The 13801-nt window shown below is 44.8% G+C and overlaps 1 protein-coding gene across 1 annotated transcript; it reads left to right on the top strand.

Moving 5' to 3' along the window:
• The first annotated feature begins 4672 nt into the window (after positions 1 to 4672).
• Positions 4673 to 12813, top strand: LOC129013829 (RNA exonuclease 4-like). The gene has a single exon (XM_063652528.1). It carries the CDS (start codon positions 7752 to 7754, stop codon positions 8979 to 8981), a length of 1230 nt encoding a protein of 409 aa, XP_063508598.1. The 5' UTR covers positions 4673 to 7751; the 3' UTR covers positions 8982 to 12813.
• The last annotated feature ends 988 nt before the right edge of the window (positions 12814 to 13801 follow it).

The following is a 13801-nucleotide window of genomic DNA, read 5'->3' as shown; positions in this document are numbered from 1 at the left end:
CAGCATTCTATAATGTCATTCCAAAATGTACATGATAAAATGGTGGAAATATTTATTTTTTTCAATTTGGACATTATGTATTAATTAACCTTCTGGAAAAAGAGAAACAAGCCCTGAGTGGGGCCACGTGCAGGTCAGGAAGGAGATGAGTTATCAGGTATGCCAGGATCCACCTCGGAGCTCCTCTGGGGTGCTGGCCACAAACACCAGCGGCACAGTCACAGAACACCAGGGTATCTGGGTCACCTCTATGTATGACGGAGGCATCTGACAGCCATCACTGGCACTTACCCTGAGAATGGTCCTATGGTCTAAGAAGAGTGTTGGCAGAGTTCTGAGTTAAGGAATCCATGAGTGGCCAATTTGGAGATTCACTCCTTATCCATGAAGGACATCCGAACCCCTGGCCCATCCCTTAGAATGCAGACTGTACAGAGGATAGGAGCCCTTTGTTCTGGGTTAAATAGAGGTTGCTAGGTGGAGGGTGCTAAGTGAAAATGCTACATAAACTGTCTGCTTTTTACAAATGGTAGCAATCTTCCTGTCTAGTCTGCCACCACTGGAAGTGCCCCAATAAACCCTAGGTCTTGTTCGCTGGCTCCAGCTCTTAGACATGTTGCCATCCCTACTGGAGTCAGTAGGGATCTGGCACAACACCTCAAGAACGTTCCTCAGATTCAGTTCAAGGATCTCGCTCAGAAATGGGTCTCAGTGTCCCAGACTGAAGAACAAGTCCACATCCCAAGCCTGCAGTGGAGAGTGAGCTCAGCGGCCAATGATCTGGTGGAAGGGCTTGCCCGAGAGAGAAATAGGGATCTCCACTGCCAGGAGGGATGAATAAACTCATCTGAATCAACCCAGCTAATCTGTCCACCCATCAATCCAGCCAACAACTTAAAAAATTGCTCAAAATATGAGAAACATCTGCTAAAGATATGAGATTAATGAGGTTATAAAGAATGACCTTGTTTAGGACTATTTAAAGTCTAGAGGTGACTGCTGATGCTGGAAGAGTGACAAAGAAACATGAAGATCTTTTGTAGGGTTAAGGGGACAAAAAGCAGAATTCAGGGCCCACCAAGAATAGAAACACTAGTTGGGGCCGGGCTCAGTGACTCACGCCTGTAATTCCAGCACTTTGGGAGGCCAACACAGGCAGATAACTTGAGGTAAAGAATTCAAGACCAGCCCGGCCAATATGGTGAAACCCCATCCCTACTAAAAATATAAAAATTAGCCAGGCATGGTGGCGGGTGCCTGTAGTTCCAGCTATTCGGGAGGCTGAGACAGGAGAAATCACTTGAACCCGGGACCGGAGGTTGCACTGAGCCAAGATCGCACCACTGCACTCCAGCCTGGGCGACAGAGCATGACTCCATCTTTAAAAAAAAAAAAAAAAAGAGGCTGGGTGTAGTGGCTCATGCCTGTAATCCCAGCACTTTGGGAGCCTGAGGCGGGTGGATCACAAGGTCAGGAGATGGAGACCATCCTGGCTAACACGGTGAAACCCCGTCTCAACTAAAAATACAAAACAAATTAGCTGAGCATGGTGGCGGGCACCTGTAGTCCCAGCTACTCAGGAGACTGAGGCAGGAGAATGGCGTGAACACGGGAGGCGGAGTTTGCAGTGAGCCGAGATCGCGCCACTGCACTCCAGTCTGGGCGACAGAGCAAGACTCCGTCTCAAAAAAAAAAAAGGAAGACTAGTTGGGGTGGGTGCCATCCTTTGCATGGGGATACCAAAAGATTGCCTTCTCTGAGAAAACAAGAAAATTAACCCTCATGAGGGCTACAGCCTGGCTTCAGTCATCAGTGTGGCTCAGGAGACCTCAATTCCTGAGCTGGATTAAGGAGAATGTTTATGCTATGAACCTGCCAGAAGCAAGTCTCTGTAAAAATAACAATAATAATAATAATAACAATAATAAAATTATCCTATGCTTCAAAGTATTTTTATAGAGTTTTGCATACGTAATATCCAACTCAAAATGAAAGAGAACCAAGCATTCAAGAAGACAAATCAACACAAACAAAAACTAGTAGAAACAATAGGCAATAGAAATTGACCCATACAAGCCCCAAGTAGTGAGGATAGCACATGGAGATTTTTAACCAGCTATGCTTACTGCTTTCAAAAAGATAAAACACATGATTAAAAATTCTGGTGAAACTGAAACTGTTCTTTTTTTAAATGAAATAGCATAAATGAAAGAAGCCAGACCCAAAAGGCTATATATCATATGATTCCATTCAAAGGACATTCTGCAAAAGATGAAACTATAAGGACGGAAAACACATCAGGGGTTATGAGATTCAGAGGATCAGGAGGTGACTATTATAAAGGGGATGCACAGGACAATTTTTAGGGTGATGGAGCTACTCTGTCTGCTACTGGAGTACTAGCTACAAGTATCTCTGTATTTGTCAAAACCCGTGGAACTGTACACATTACAAAGAGTTCACTTTTAGTGCATGCAAATTACAAAACCTCAACCAGTAGGTTGGGGAATCCCAGGATGGAACACAGACTGTGACAAGACACTCACTGAATTACAAACATGACCTCTCTGAGGGGGTGGGAGGAGGAGCTGGCCTAAGTAAGTTGGGAAAGCGGTGTTCTTACTGGAAACACCTGCAGACAAAGGGAGCAATGCTCTACTTAGCACATGCATTTCAAGTGAGAGCAGGCTAATGATTCCGAAGCTTCCACACGGGTACACTGGGCTTGAACAAACAAGCGAAGGCATGCTGGGTGGTTACAGCCGGTGTTTCACTGTGGCGAGTGTGGAAGGGGGGTTATGGATCAACAGTGAGGGCGGGAATGAGTCCTGTAGGGCTGACCTTGAGTCTGAGACATCAGTGTGAATCCAGGCTTAGTTCAGTGGACAAACAGAGGGACAGAGAGAAATCACTAAAGGCACAGGATATGATATGGTTTGGATGTGATCCAAATGTGATCCCCAATGTTGGCAGATCTCCCATGAATGGCTTGGTGACTTCTCACAATAATGAGTGAGTTCGTGCTGTCAGTCCACACGAGAGGTGGTTGTTGAAAAGAGCCTGACACCCCTCCCCTCTCTCTTGCTCCCTCTGTGGCATGTGACACACCAGTTCCCACTTTTCCTTCCACCATGACTGAAAGCTTCTTGACATCCGCACCAGAAACAGATGCTGTCTCCATGCTTCTTGCACAGCCTGCAGAACCATGAGCCAAATGAACTTTTTTCTTTATAAATTATCCAGCCTCAGGTATTCCTTTCTGGCAATGCAAATAGACTAACATGATATACAAATGAACTTTTTTCTTTATAAATTATCCAGCCTCAGGTATTCCTTTATGGCAATGCAAATAGACTAACATGATATACAAATGGGCGAGTACACATACATATGTGTCCTAGCTCTGTCCATTAAGAGAAGCTAGAGCAGCAACTCTCCAGTGGCCAGGAGAACACCCAGCGCCCAGATCTTGGGCTCTATACCATTTTCCAATCAAAGGAAACAGGATCCCTGGAGAAAGGAGAAATCCAGGAAAGAAAGGCAGAGGCTACAGCATATCTCTGCTTCCCTTCAGCCTGAGTTGGGGGAGACCCCCAGGGTTGTCCCAGGTCTAGCTGGAGCTCATTTTGTCATATGCTTCAACTCAGATCCATCCCTTCAAAGTCAGTGACACCACTCATCTGTGCTGCCATCAGAGGGACTTTGACAAAATGGGACTAGACCTGCCCTGAGGCCCCTAACCTAGAAAATCCCTGCACTCCCTTCACCCCAGCCTGCAGGGTCCTAAAGCCAGCTAGGCCTGCTCTTCATGGTTCACCAGGCCACCTCGTAGGACGCAGCTTTGCATGAAGAGGCCATTGGTTTTCTTCCTCCGCAGTTGCACCTGGAATCTCTGCCCACAAAAGCTAAGGGGGAGAAAATGGCCAGTCCAGGTGTCTCACAGCTGCAGGCAGAGTTCCTGGCGGACCCCTTCTGTAACCAGAAGGCACCCTGTGGGGGTCTCCCTTTTGTCTTGGGGCACCTCCACCTCTACTTACAGCTGCCTGTGCCCCTGCGGCAGGCAGGGCAGGTTGGGAAAAATAGGTCCCAGCTGAGTCACACTCTTAGCTCCAGTCCAGACGGCTTCTTGGGCCAAGGCTGCTTCGGGCTGTGCTGTGCAGTACAAGAGTCTGGGTTTGTCTGGAATCTATGGTAAATAAAAAGGACATTCCCAAATGGCTCATGAAAATAACTTGCGAACAGCAGGGAGAAAATAGATCATCTTAAGGAAAAAACAAAACTCCTAATCCACACTTCCTTCCCAGGCTCACTTTTTCCCAAAGAGATGTTTTTATAAAGTCATGAATGGGTTTTAAACACATATAATAGAAGGATGGTGAAAGCAGGCTTAAAACGGATGAAATGCTGATTTAGTTAAAAGAGAGTGATGCACAGAACTGGGGTTTGGACACCCATTCCCGAGGAGCCGCAGCCTGCAACGTGCCACGTGTCCCTCCAGACACCCAAGGCCATATGCGCATGCATGAGGATATTTGTGTGAGTGCTTTGTACATGTGGGAGCATGCTGTGCACATGTCCAAATATCTTGATCACAGAATCCTGCTTTCTGGAAAGACACATGCCATTGTGTGAATGGATGATACTTTACGTAAGTCATCCTGTTTGGTGGGCATTGGGTGTTTCCTGACTTTGTCACAAACACTGCTTCAGTGAACCCATTTGTCATTGTCTTTACTCAATCATGAGCACATTTGCAGAATGAAATCCTACAGAAGAAATCACTGAGTCACGTGTGTGCAAACACAGTTTGTTTGAGTGATGTTGCTGGAGCTGTGGGGAGTCGAGGTGGGCAGAGCCCAGCGAGGGGTCCACACCAAAACTGGCCAGACACCAGCCACAGGGCCTCTGACCTCGGCCACACTCCCCAGGGGGCACCAGAGGAGCAGCGCCAGCATGCCCTGAAGACAGGACGAGTGCCCACTCGCAGTCAGCACCACCATAGGGAGGAGGAGCAGAGGAGGGCTGGGGAGACTCAGGCATCTGAATAAGACTGAGATTCCCATTAGGCTTTGCCCATCCGGGACCAGCTGAGAGGACCAGAAGCGGTGCTGAGTCCAATTGCTCTGTAGACCCTCCAGCCTGAGGAGCAAGGTGCAGTGGATGGGGACAAACTGTTCCAGAATTATAAATGGGAAGCAGCTGCATTTATCTGCATGTAGGAGAAGCAGCCACCTTCCCCTGTACCAGGAGTCTCAGCTGGAGGTCCACAGTATCTTCCCAGGAGAGGCAGGTCAGCATTTCTTATCCTGCCTCCAGCTGCCTGAGGTTAAGTTCTAGGTGAGGGTGACAAGAGGTGGGGCTCCCTGATGTCCAGCCACCACTCATGACATGAAGTCTCTGCCTTGGGCACAGTGCTGCTGAGAATAGTGAGGCCCCACCAGAAGAGGTAAGCTGAAAAAACCCAAAGCTACTGCCCACCTCCATCCATCAAGTGCCTAGCTCCTAAGGTGGACTATCACCTGGGGAGAAGTACACCCTTGTCCCCACCCCCAGCTCAATAACCATTGCTTGGAGATTTTTCCCAGAGAACCTGAGGAGTTCATCTGGAGTCAGAACATATATCAAATTCAGTTCATATCCACAAGGATTGGTTCCAGGACTCCCCAAGGATACCAAAATCCATGAGTGCTCAAGTCTCTTGTATAAAATGGCCTAGTATTTGATATAAAATACACATATCCTCCCATATACTTTGAATCATTAAATTACTTATGCAAGGTAAATACTAATGCAATATACATGCTAGGTAAATATTTGTTATACTGTATTGTATAGGGAACAATGACAAAGAAAAAAGGCAGTTCAATATGGACACAACCATCTTCTTCTTTAAAACAAACAAACAAACAGTATTTTCTATCTGCGGTTGGTTAAATGATGGCTGTGGAACTCAATGATATGGAGGGCCAACGGTACCAACCTCCAGAACCACTCCTTCAAAGGATCCTGTATTTGATTGAGTCTGTCTGTAGAGCAATTGAATCTCAAGGGCATTGTTGAGAACAACACCACAATCAGCCAGCAATTATTGGAGCTTAAAGCTGGTGTGGTCAGGGAAAGAGACAGTCAAAGAGGGACTGCCAAAACCACTGCCATCACTGACTGTGGAGCCAAGGCTGCCTGAAGAAGCAATATCAAATGTTCAACACCAGGGGGAGTAGGTTTCACTTAAACAATCCAGCCCTTCACTAAAAAATAAACAAGCAAATAGCAAGCCCTTTGGGGGAAAAGGGGTGAGCACCCAGAGTTGCTACAATATATTATCTGTTATCTAAAATATCCCAGCAAAAAATAATGAAACATGCTAAGAAACAGGAAAGCATCATCTGTACCTCAGAAAAAAACAGCAAGAGAAACTTCCTGTAAGAGTAACTCGATGTCAGATTTTTAAAAATAAATTTTATTTGTCTATATTTGAGGTTTACAACATGACGTTATGAGATATGTATACACAGAAAAATGGTTACAATAGTGAAACAGATGAACATAGCTATCATCTCCTGTAGCTACTTTTTTGTGACAAGAGCAGCTAAATAGGTGTCAGATTTAACAAAGACTTTAAAGTGGCCATTATAATATGTTCAAAGAACTAAAGAAAGCCACGATTCAAGAAGTAAAGTATGATGACAATATCACATCAAATAGGAAATAGCAACAAAGAGAGATAAATTATTTTTTAAATGAAGATACTGGAATTGGAAAGTACAATAATGGAAATAAAGTTCACTAGAGTTTTTAGTGGATTAAACTGGCAGAAGAAAGAATTCATTAACTTTAAGATAGATCAACAGAGAGTATGCAAGCCAAAGAACAGAGAGAAAAATAAATGAAAAATGAACAGAGCTTCAGAGATATATGAGACACCATCAAGCACACTAGTATACACATCATGAGAATACCAGGAGAGGAGACAGAAGAGAAGGAAAAATATTCAACTAAATAATGACTGTAAAATTTCTAAGTTGATTGAAAAACAATACACATCCAGGAAGTTCAACAGACTCCAAGTAGGATAACCACAGAGATCCACAAAGAGTAAAATGTACTATATCTCAAATGGTAAAAGTGCTGGAGGAAAAAAAGCTGAAAGCCAAAATCAAGTAGACAATTTTGAAAACCTGCAAACAAAAAAACAAAACAAAGCAAAACAAAAACTTGTCCCTTACAAAAGAATTCCCTTAAGATTCACAGCTGAATTCTCATCAGAAAAAAAAAAGAAAAAAAAAATGGTGGCCAAAAAGCATTGGAATCACATATTTAAAATGCTCAAACAGGCCAGACATGGTGGCTCACATCTGTAATCCCAGCACTTTGGGAGGCCAAGGCAGGCAGATCACCTGAAGTCAGGAGTTCAAGACCAGCCTGGCCAACATGGTGAAACCCCATCTCTAGTAAAAATACAAAAATTAGCCAAGTGTGGTGGCACACACCTGTAATCCCAGCTACTCGGGAGGCTGAGGCAGGAGAATCGCTTGAACCCAGGAGGCAGAGGTTGCAGTGAGCTGAGATCGTGCCACTGCACTCCAGCCTGGGCAACAGAGTGAGGTTCTGTCTCAAAAAAATAAAAAATAGGTCCCTGCAGCGGGTGTGTTTCGGCCTGGCCTGGGAAGGGCGCTTGTGTTGCAGGGCGCCGGGCCCGGGGAGGCCGGGGTCTGGGGTGGCGGCCGGCCCAGGCGCTGGACTGCGGCAGGATGGGGAAGGCGAAGGTCCCCGCCTCCAAGCGCGCCCCGAGCAGCCCCGTAACTAAGCCGGGTCCTGTCAAGACGCTCACTGGGAAGAAAAACAAGAAGAAAAAAAGGTTTTGGAAAAGCAAGGCGCAGGAAGTAAGCAAGAAGCCAGGAAGCGGCCCCGGTGCTGTGGTGCGACCTCCAAAGGCACCAGAAGACTTTTCTCAAAACTGGAAGGCGCTGCAAGAGTGGCTGCTGAAACAAAAATCTCAGGTCCCAGAAAAGCCTCTTGTCATCTCTCAGATGAGTTCCAAAAAGAAGCCCAAAATTATCCAGCAAAACAAAAAAGAGACCCCGCCTCAAGTGAAGGGAGAGGAGATGCTGGCAGGAAAAGACCAAGAGGCCAGCAGGGGCTCTGTTCCTTCAGGCTCCAAGATGGACAAGAAGGCGCCAGTACCTCGCACCAAGGCCAGTGGAGCAGAGCACAGTAAGAAAGGAACCAAGGAAAGGACAAATGGTGATATTGTTCCAGAACGAGGGGACATCAAGCATAAGAAGCGGAAAGCTGAGGAGGCAGCCCCGGCCCCACCCACCGAGGAAGACATCTGGTTTGACGACGTGGACCCAGCGGATATCGAAGCTGCCATAGGTCCAGAGGCGGCCAAGATAGCGAGAAAACAGTTGGGTCAGAGCGAGGGCAGCGTCAGCCTCAGCCTCGTGAAAGAGCAGGCCTTCGGCGGCCTGACAAGAGCCTTAGCCTTGGACTGTGAGATGCTGGGCGTGGGCCCTGAGGGGGAGGAGAGCGTGGCCGCCCGTGTGTCCATCATGAACCAGTATGGGAAGTGCGTTTATGACAAGTACGTCAAACCAACCGAGCTCGTGACGGACTATAGGACAGCGGTCAGTGGGATTCAGACTGAGAACCTCAAGCAGGGAGAAGAGCTTGAAGTTGTTCAGAAGGAAGTGGCAGAGATGCTGAAGGGCAGAATTCTAGTGGAGCATGCTCTGCATAATGACCTAAAGGTACTGTTTCTTGATCACTCAGAAAAGATTCGGGACACACAGAAATATAAACCTTTCAAGAGTCAAATAAAGAATGGAAGGCCGTCTCCGAGACTACTCTCAGAGAAGATCCTTGGGCTCCAGGTACAGCAGGCGGAGCCCTGTTCGATTCAGGATGCCCAGGCAGCAATGAGGCTGCACCTCATGGTGAAGGAGTGGAGAGCATGGCCCAAGATAGGCGCCCCCTGCTGACCCCTGTGGGCCGCCAGCCCCTACGGTGCTGTCACCGCCCATCTTCGGTGACACCCTGGGGTGAGGTGCTCAGCACCTTCCTCTCGGGGAGCCACATTTTCCTCCTTTGTCTTAGGGGACATAACAAGCTCTGCTGGGCTTGAGGGACCCAGACCAGGTGTCTGCAGTCAGCTCCTGAGACACGGCTGGCCGGCACAACTGGTGTTACATCAGGGGTTTCCTGTGGCCGTTTGGACTTTGAGCGTTTATCTAAATAAAATTGGCCCAGGGTTGGCTGGTGGGTCACCCAGCAGAGGCTTCTTCCCATAGCACAAGGATGTGTCGTCTGGGCACGGTGACCGCGGTTATTCCTGGAGGTTGGCAGACATGCCGACCTTGGGCTATTTGAGCTGGAGAAGCTATGTGATGCTAGCCGGTAGCTTTCTTGGCTAGGCCCCAGTTCGAGGCTCCCCTGGGAACTAGAGTCAGGAACAGCCAGTGGCACTGACAAGGGGACGGAGTCCAAGGCATTATTGGGCCACCTGACAGCTGGACAGAAAAGGTGCAATCACACCGAGGATGTGATTTAAAATAAATGCAGATGTTTACTTTGAAAATAAATTAAATAAAAATAAAAAATAAAATAAAATGCGCAAAAAGAAAAAAAAAACCTATGTCCAGCAAAACTATCTTTCAAACATGAAGGTGAGCTGAGCATGGTGACTTATGCCTGTAATCCCAGCACTTGGGAGGCAGAGGTGGAAGTATAGCTTGAGGCCAGGAGTTTGAGACCAGCCTGCACAGCTTAACAAAACCCCATCTCTACAAAAAATAAAATGAAAAAAAAATGAAGGTAAAATAAACTCTCAAATAAACAAAAACTGACAGATTTTGTAGCTAGCCAACTTCACTTCCCCACTTACAAGAAATACTAAATGAAATTATTCAGGCTAAAACAAAGTGACTCCAGAGGGTAATTAGAATCTACCCTAAAAAAAAAAACCCAAAAAGTGCTGGTATAGGTAATTATGTAATTACATCGTATAATTGCAAAAGACAATATAAAATGCATGTTTTTTTCATTCTTCTCTTAACTGATTTTAAAAGCAATTATATAAAGTTGTATATATAGAATGTATAGTTGGACATATAACATATAGAAGTGCAATATATTTGCCAATAACAATAAAAAGGAGGTAGGTGGCAATAAAGCTGTATAGGGCTAAAGAAATGACTACAAAGGGTAACTTGAATCCACAGGAACAAAAGAGAAGAACTAGAAATAAGGAAGAAGGTAAATATAACAGAAGTTATTAACATATACTCACTCTTCTTTCTTCTCTAAACTTCTTTAAAAGACATAAAATTATATAATGTAATAATTATGAAAGAGTCATTGGGTTTGTAACAATAATGTAATATGTATAACAGTAATATCACCAAAAGTGGGATAAAAGGAACAGAGCTATATAAGAGTAATGTTTCTATGTATCACTAGAACTAAGCTAGTATAAATATGAAACTGATGCTAATAATTTAGGACGTATGTAGTAAGACTTAGAATAGCCACTAAGGAAATAACTAAAAGAATTGTGGAAAAAAATAATTAATGAAATTAAAATGGTACATTAGAAAATATTTAACATAAAGGGGAATCAAGGACTGAAAAGACATAAAACATATAGCACACAAAAAGTAAAATAGCAGATGCAAATCTAACTATAACATTAAATGTGGATGGATTAAATAATCCAATCAAAAGGCAAGGATTATCAGGCTGGATTTAAAAAAACATGATCTAACTATGTATTCTTTACAGGAGATGCACTAGGCCCAAAAACACAGTGGGATGAGAGTAAGTGGATAGAAAAAGGATGCACCGTGCATAAAGCAATCACAAGAAAGTTGGAGTGGCCATACTAACATCAGACATCAGACAAGCTAGACTTTCAAACCAAAAAAAGTTTGTCAAGATAAAGAGAGATATTTAAAAGTGATAAAGGGATTAATCTATCAGGAAGATAAAGCAATTATTTAAAAATTATGCACCCAATAATGGAGCACCAACATGGAGGAAGCATAAACTGACAGAAAGGAAGGGAGAAACAGACAATTCAGCAATGAGAGTTATAGATTTCAATACCACATTTTCAATAATAGAGAAAAAGTTTCCAACAAGTAGTCTAAGTTTCTACCTCAAGAAACCGGAGAAGGGGCAAAATTAAACCAAAAGCAAGAAAGAAGGAAATAAGAAGTAGAGGAATATAAATCCATTAAATTGACTACAGACCAATATCTCCCATGAATATAAATGCAAAAATCCTCAATAAAATACTATCAAAACTAATCCAGTAACTACAAAAAGGATTAGATACCATGACTGTGATGGTTAACTTGGCTCAGGGGCCAGTTGCTTGGTCAAACATCAGTCCAGATGTTGCTGTGAAGTTATTTTTTAAATTCAAATTAATAATTTAATCAATAGACTGAGTAAAATCAAATTACCTGCCATCATGTGGGTGGACCTCATCCAATCAGTTGAAGGCCTTAAGGGAAAAGACTGAGGTCTCCAGAAAAATATATTCTGCCTACAGATTGCTGTTGGACTCAAGACTACAACACGACTTGTGCTGGGATTTCCAGCCTGCCAGCCAGCCCTACGTACTTCAAACTTGCCAGTCCCCAAAACAATGCAAGCCAATTTCTTAAAATCTCTCTCTCCCTCCCTCCTACCCTCCCGCTCCATTTTCCTCTTCCCTTCCCCCTCTCCCTTCCCTTCCCCATCTTCCTTCCCTTCCCCTTCTCCCTCCCCTTCCCCCTTAAGCCTCTCTCTCTTTCATTCTTTTTCCTTAGAGGTAGAAATGGCCAGATATGTGATTATATACCAATTATGGACTATGACCAATGGTCCAAATGGATGGTCAGGGACTTGGAGGGAATATAACTGGAAAATTGGTGACAAGGAGGTCATGTGTATAGATCTCTGATATTATGTGTCAAGGTAGGTATGTGTATAGATCTCTCTGAATGGGCACAAAAAGTGAAGATATTTGTGTCCCATGTGACAGCTCACCAAAGAGTGATCTCAGAAAAGGAGGAGCTTAATAATCAAGTGGAGGCAGGGCACAGTGGCTCACGCCTGTAATCCCAGCACTTTGGGAGGCCGAGGCAGGCAGACCACAAGGTCAGGAGTTCAAGACCACCCTGGCCAACATAGTGAAACCCCGTCTCTACTAAAAATACAAAAAATTACCCGGGCGTGGTGGTGGGCGCCTATAATCCCAGCTACTCGGGAGGCTGAGGCAGGAGACTCACTTGAACCCGGGAGGTGGAGGTTGCAGTGATTGGAGATCGCACCACTGCACTCCAGCCTGGGTGACAGTGTGAAACTCCATCTCAATAATAACAATAATAACAATAATCAAGTGGATAGGATGACACCAATCAGCCTCTTTATCCAGCCACCCTTGTCATCATCCATGGGCTCCTGAACAAAAAGTGGCCATGGTGGCAGGGATGGAAGCTATGCATGGGCTCAGTAACACAGACTGCCACTCACCAAGGCTGACCCAGCAATTGCTCCCACTGTGTGTCCAATCTACCCTCAACAGAGACAATATACCCAATCTACTGTGTGCCCAATCTACCCTCAGCAGAGACAACACTGAGCCCTCAACATGGTGCCATTTTCCAAAGTGTTCAGCCAAATACATGGTGGCAGGTTGATTACATTGGACAGTTTCCATCACAAAAGGGACAGAGTTTTGTTCTTACTGGAATAGACATTCTAGATATTGATTTCCTTTCCCTGCACACAATACTTCTGCCAAAACTACCATCTGTGGACTTCCAGAATGCCTTATCCACCATCATGGTATTCCATACAGTATTGCTGATCAAGGAATTTACTTCACAGCACATGAAGTGTGGCCCTGGCTCATCCTCATGGAATCTACTGATCTTATTATGTTTTTGACTATCCTGAAGCAGCTGGCTTCACAGAATGGTGGAATGGCCTTTCAAAAATGCAGTTACAGCACCTACTAGGTGGCAACACCTTGTGAGGCTGGGGCAAGGTTCTCCCGCAGGCTGTGTATTCTCTGAATCCGTGTCCCATAAAGGGCGCTGTTTCTCTGATAGTCAGGATTTCTTCGATAGTCCAGGAATCTAGGGTGGAAGTGGGAGTGGCACCATTCATTATTACACGTAGTGACCACTAGGACATTGTTTGCTTCCTGTCTCTGCAACTTTGTGCTGTGCTCTGCTCATCTAGAGGTTTTAGTTCCAAAGCAAGAAATGCTTCCACCAAGAGACACAATACTGATTCCATTGAACTGGAAGTTAAGACTGCCACCCGGCCACTTTGAGCTCCTTGTGCAAATGAACTAACAGGCAAAGAAGAGAGTTACTGTACTGGCTGGGGAAACTGATCTGGAATACAAACAGGAAACCGGACCGCTACTGCACACAGCAGATAAGGAAGAACACGTGTGGAATAGAAGAGCTCCCTTAGAGCATCTCTTAGTACCACCTTGCCCTGTGATTAAGTCCATAAAAAAAACAGAACACAATGCAGGCAGAACTACTAATGGCCCAAACCTTTCAATAATGAAGTTCAGGTCACTTCATCAGGTGCTCGCTGAAGGCAAAGGGAATACAGAATGCACAGAAGACAAGGGTAACTGGAAATACCAGCTATGACCACGTGACAGAAACAAGGACTGTAATTGTTATAAGTGCTTCTTCCTTATTTTGTTACAAATATGTTTGTGTGTATGTATTTGAAAAAATATTTGTTTTCTTCCGTCTCTTATTGCCTTATCATATAAGATGTATTAGTT

This window comes from Pongo pygmaeus, chromosome 16 (genome assembly GCF_028885625.2).
Source record: "Pongo pygmaeus isolate AG05252 chromosome 16, NHGRI_mPonPyg2-v2.0_pri, whole genome shotgun sequence".
Classification (NCBI taxonomy): Eukaryota; Metazoa; Chordata; class Mammalia; order Primates; family Hominidae; genus Pongo; species Pongo pygmaeus.
The sequence above is the reverse complement of the archived record's forward strand: the minus strand, read 5'-3'. Positions and strand labels throughout refer to the sequence as shown.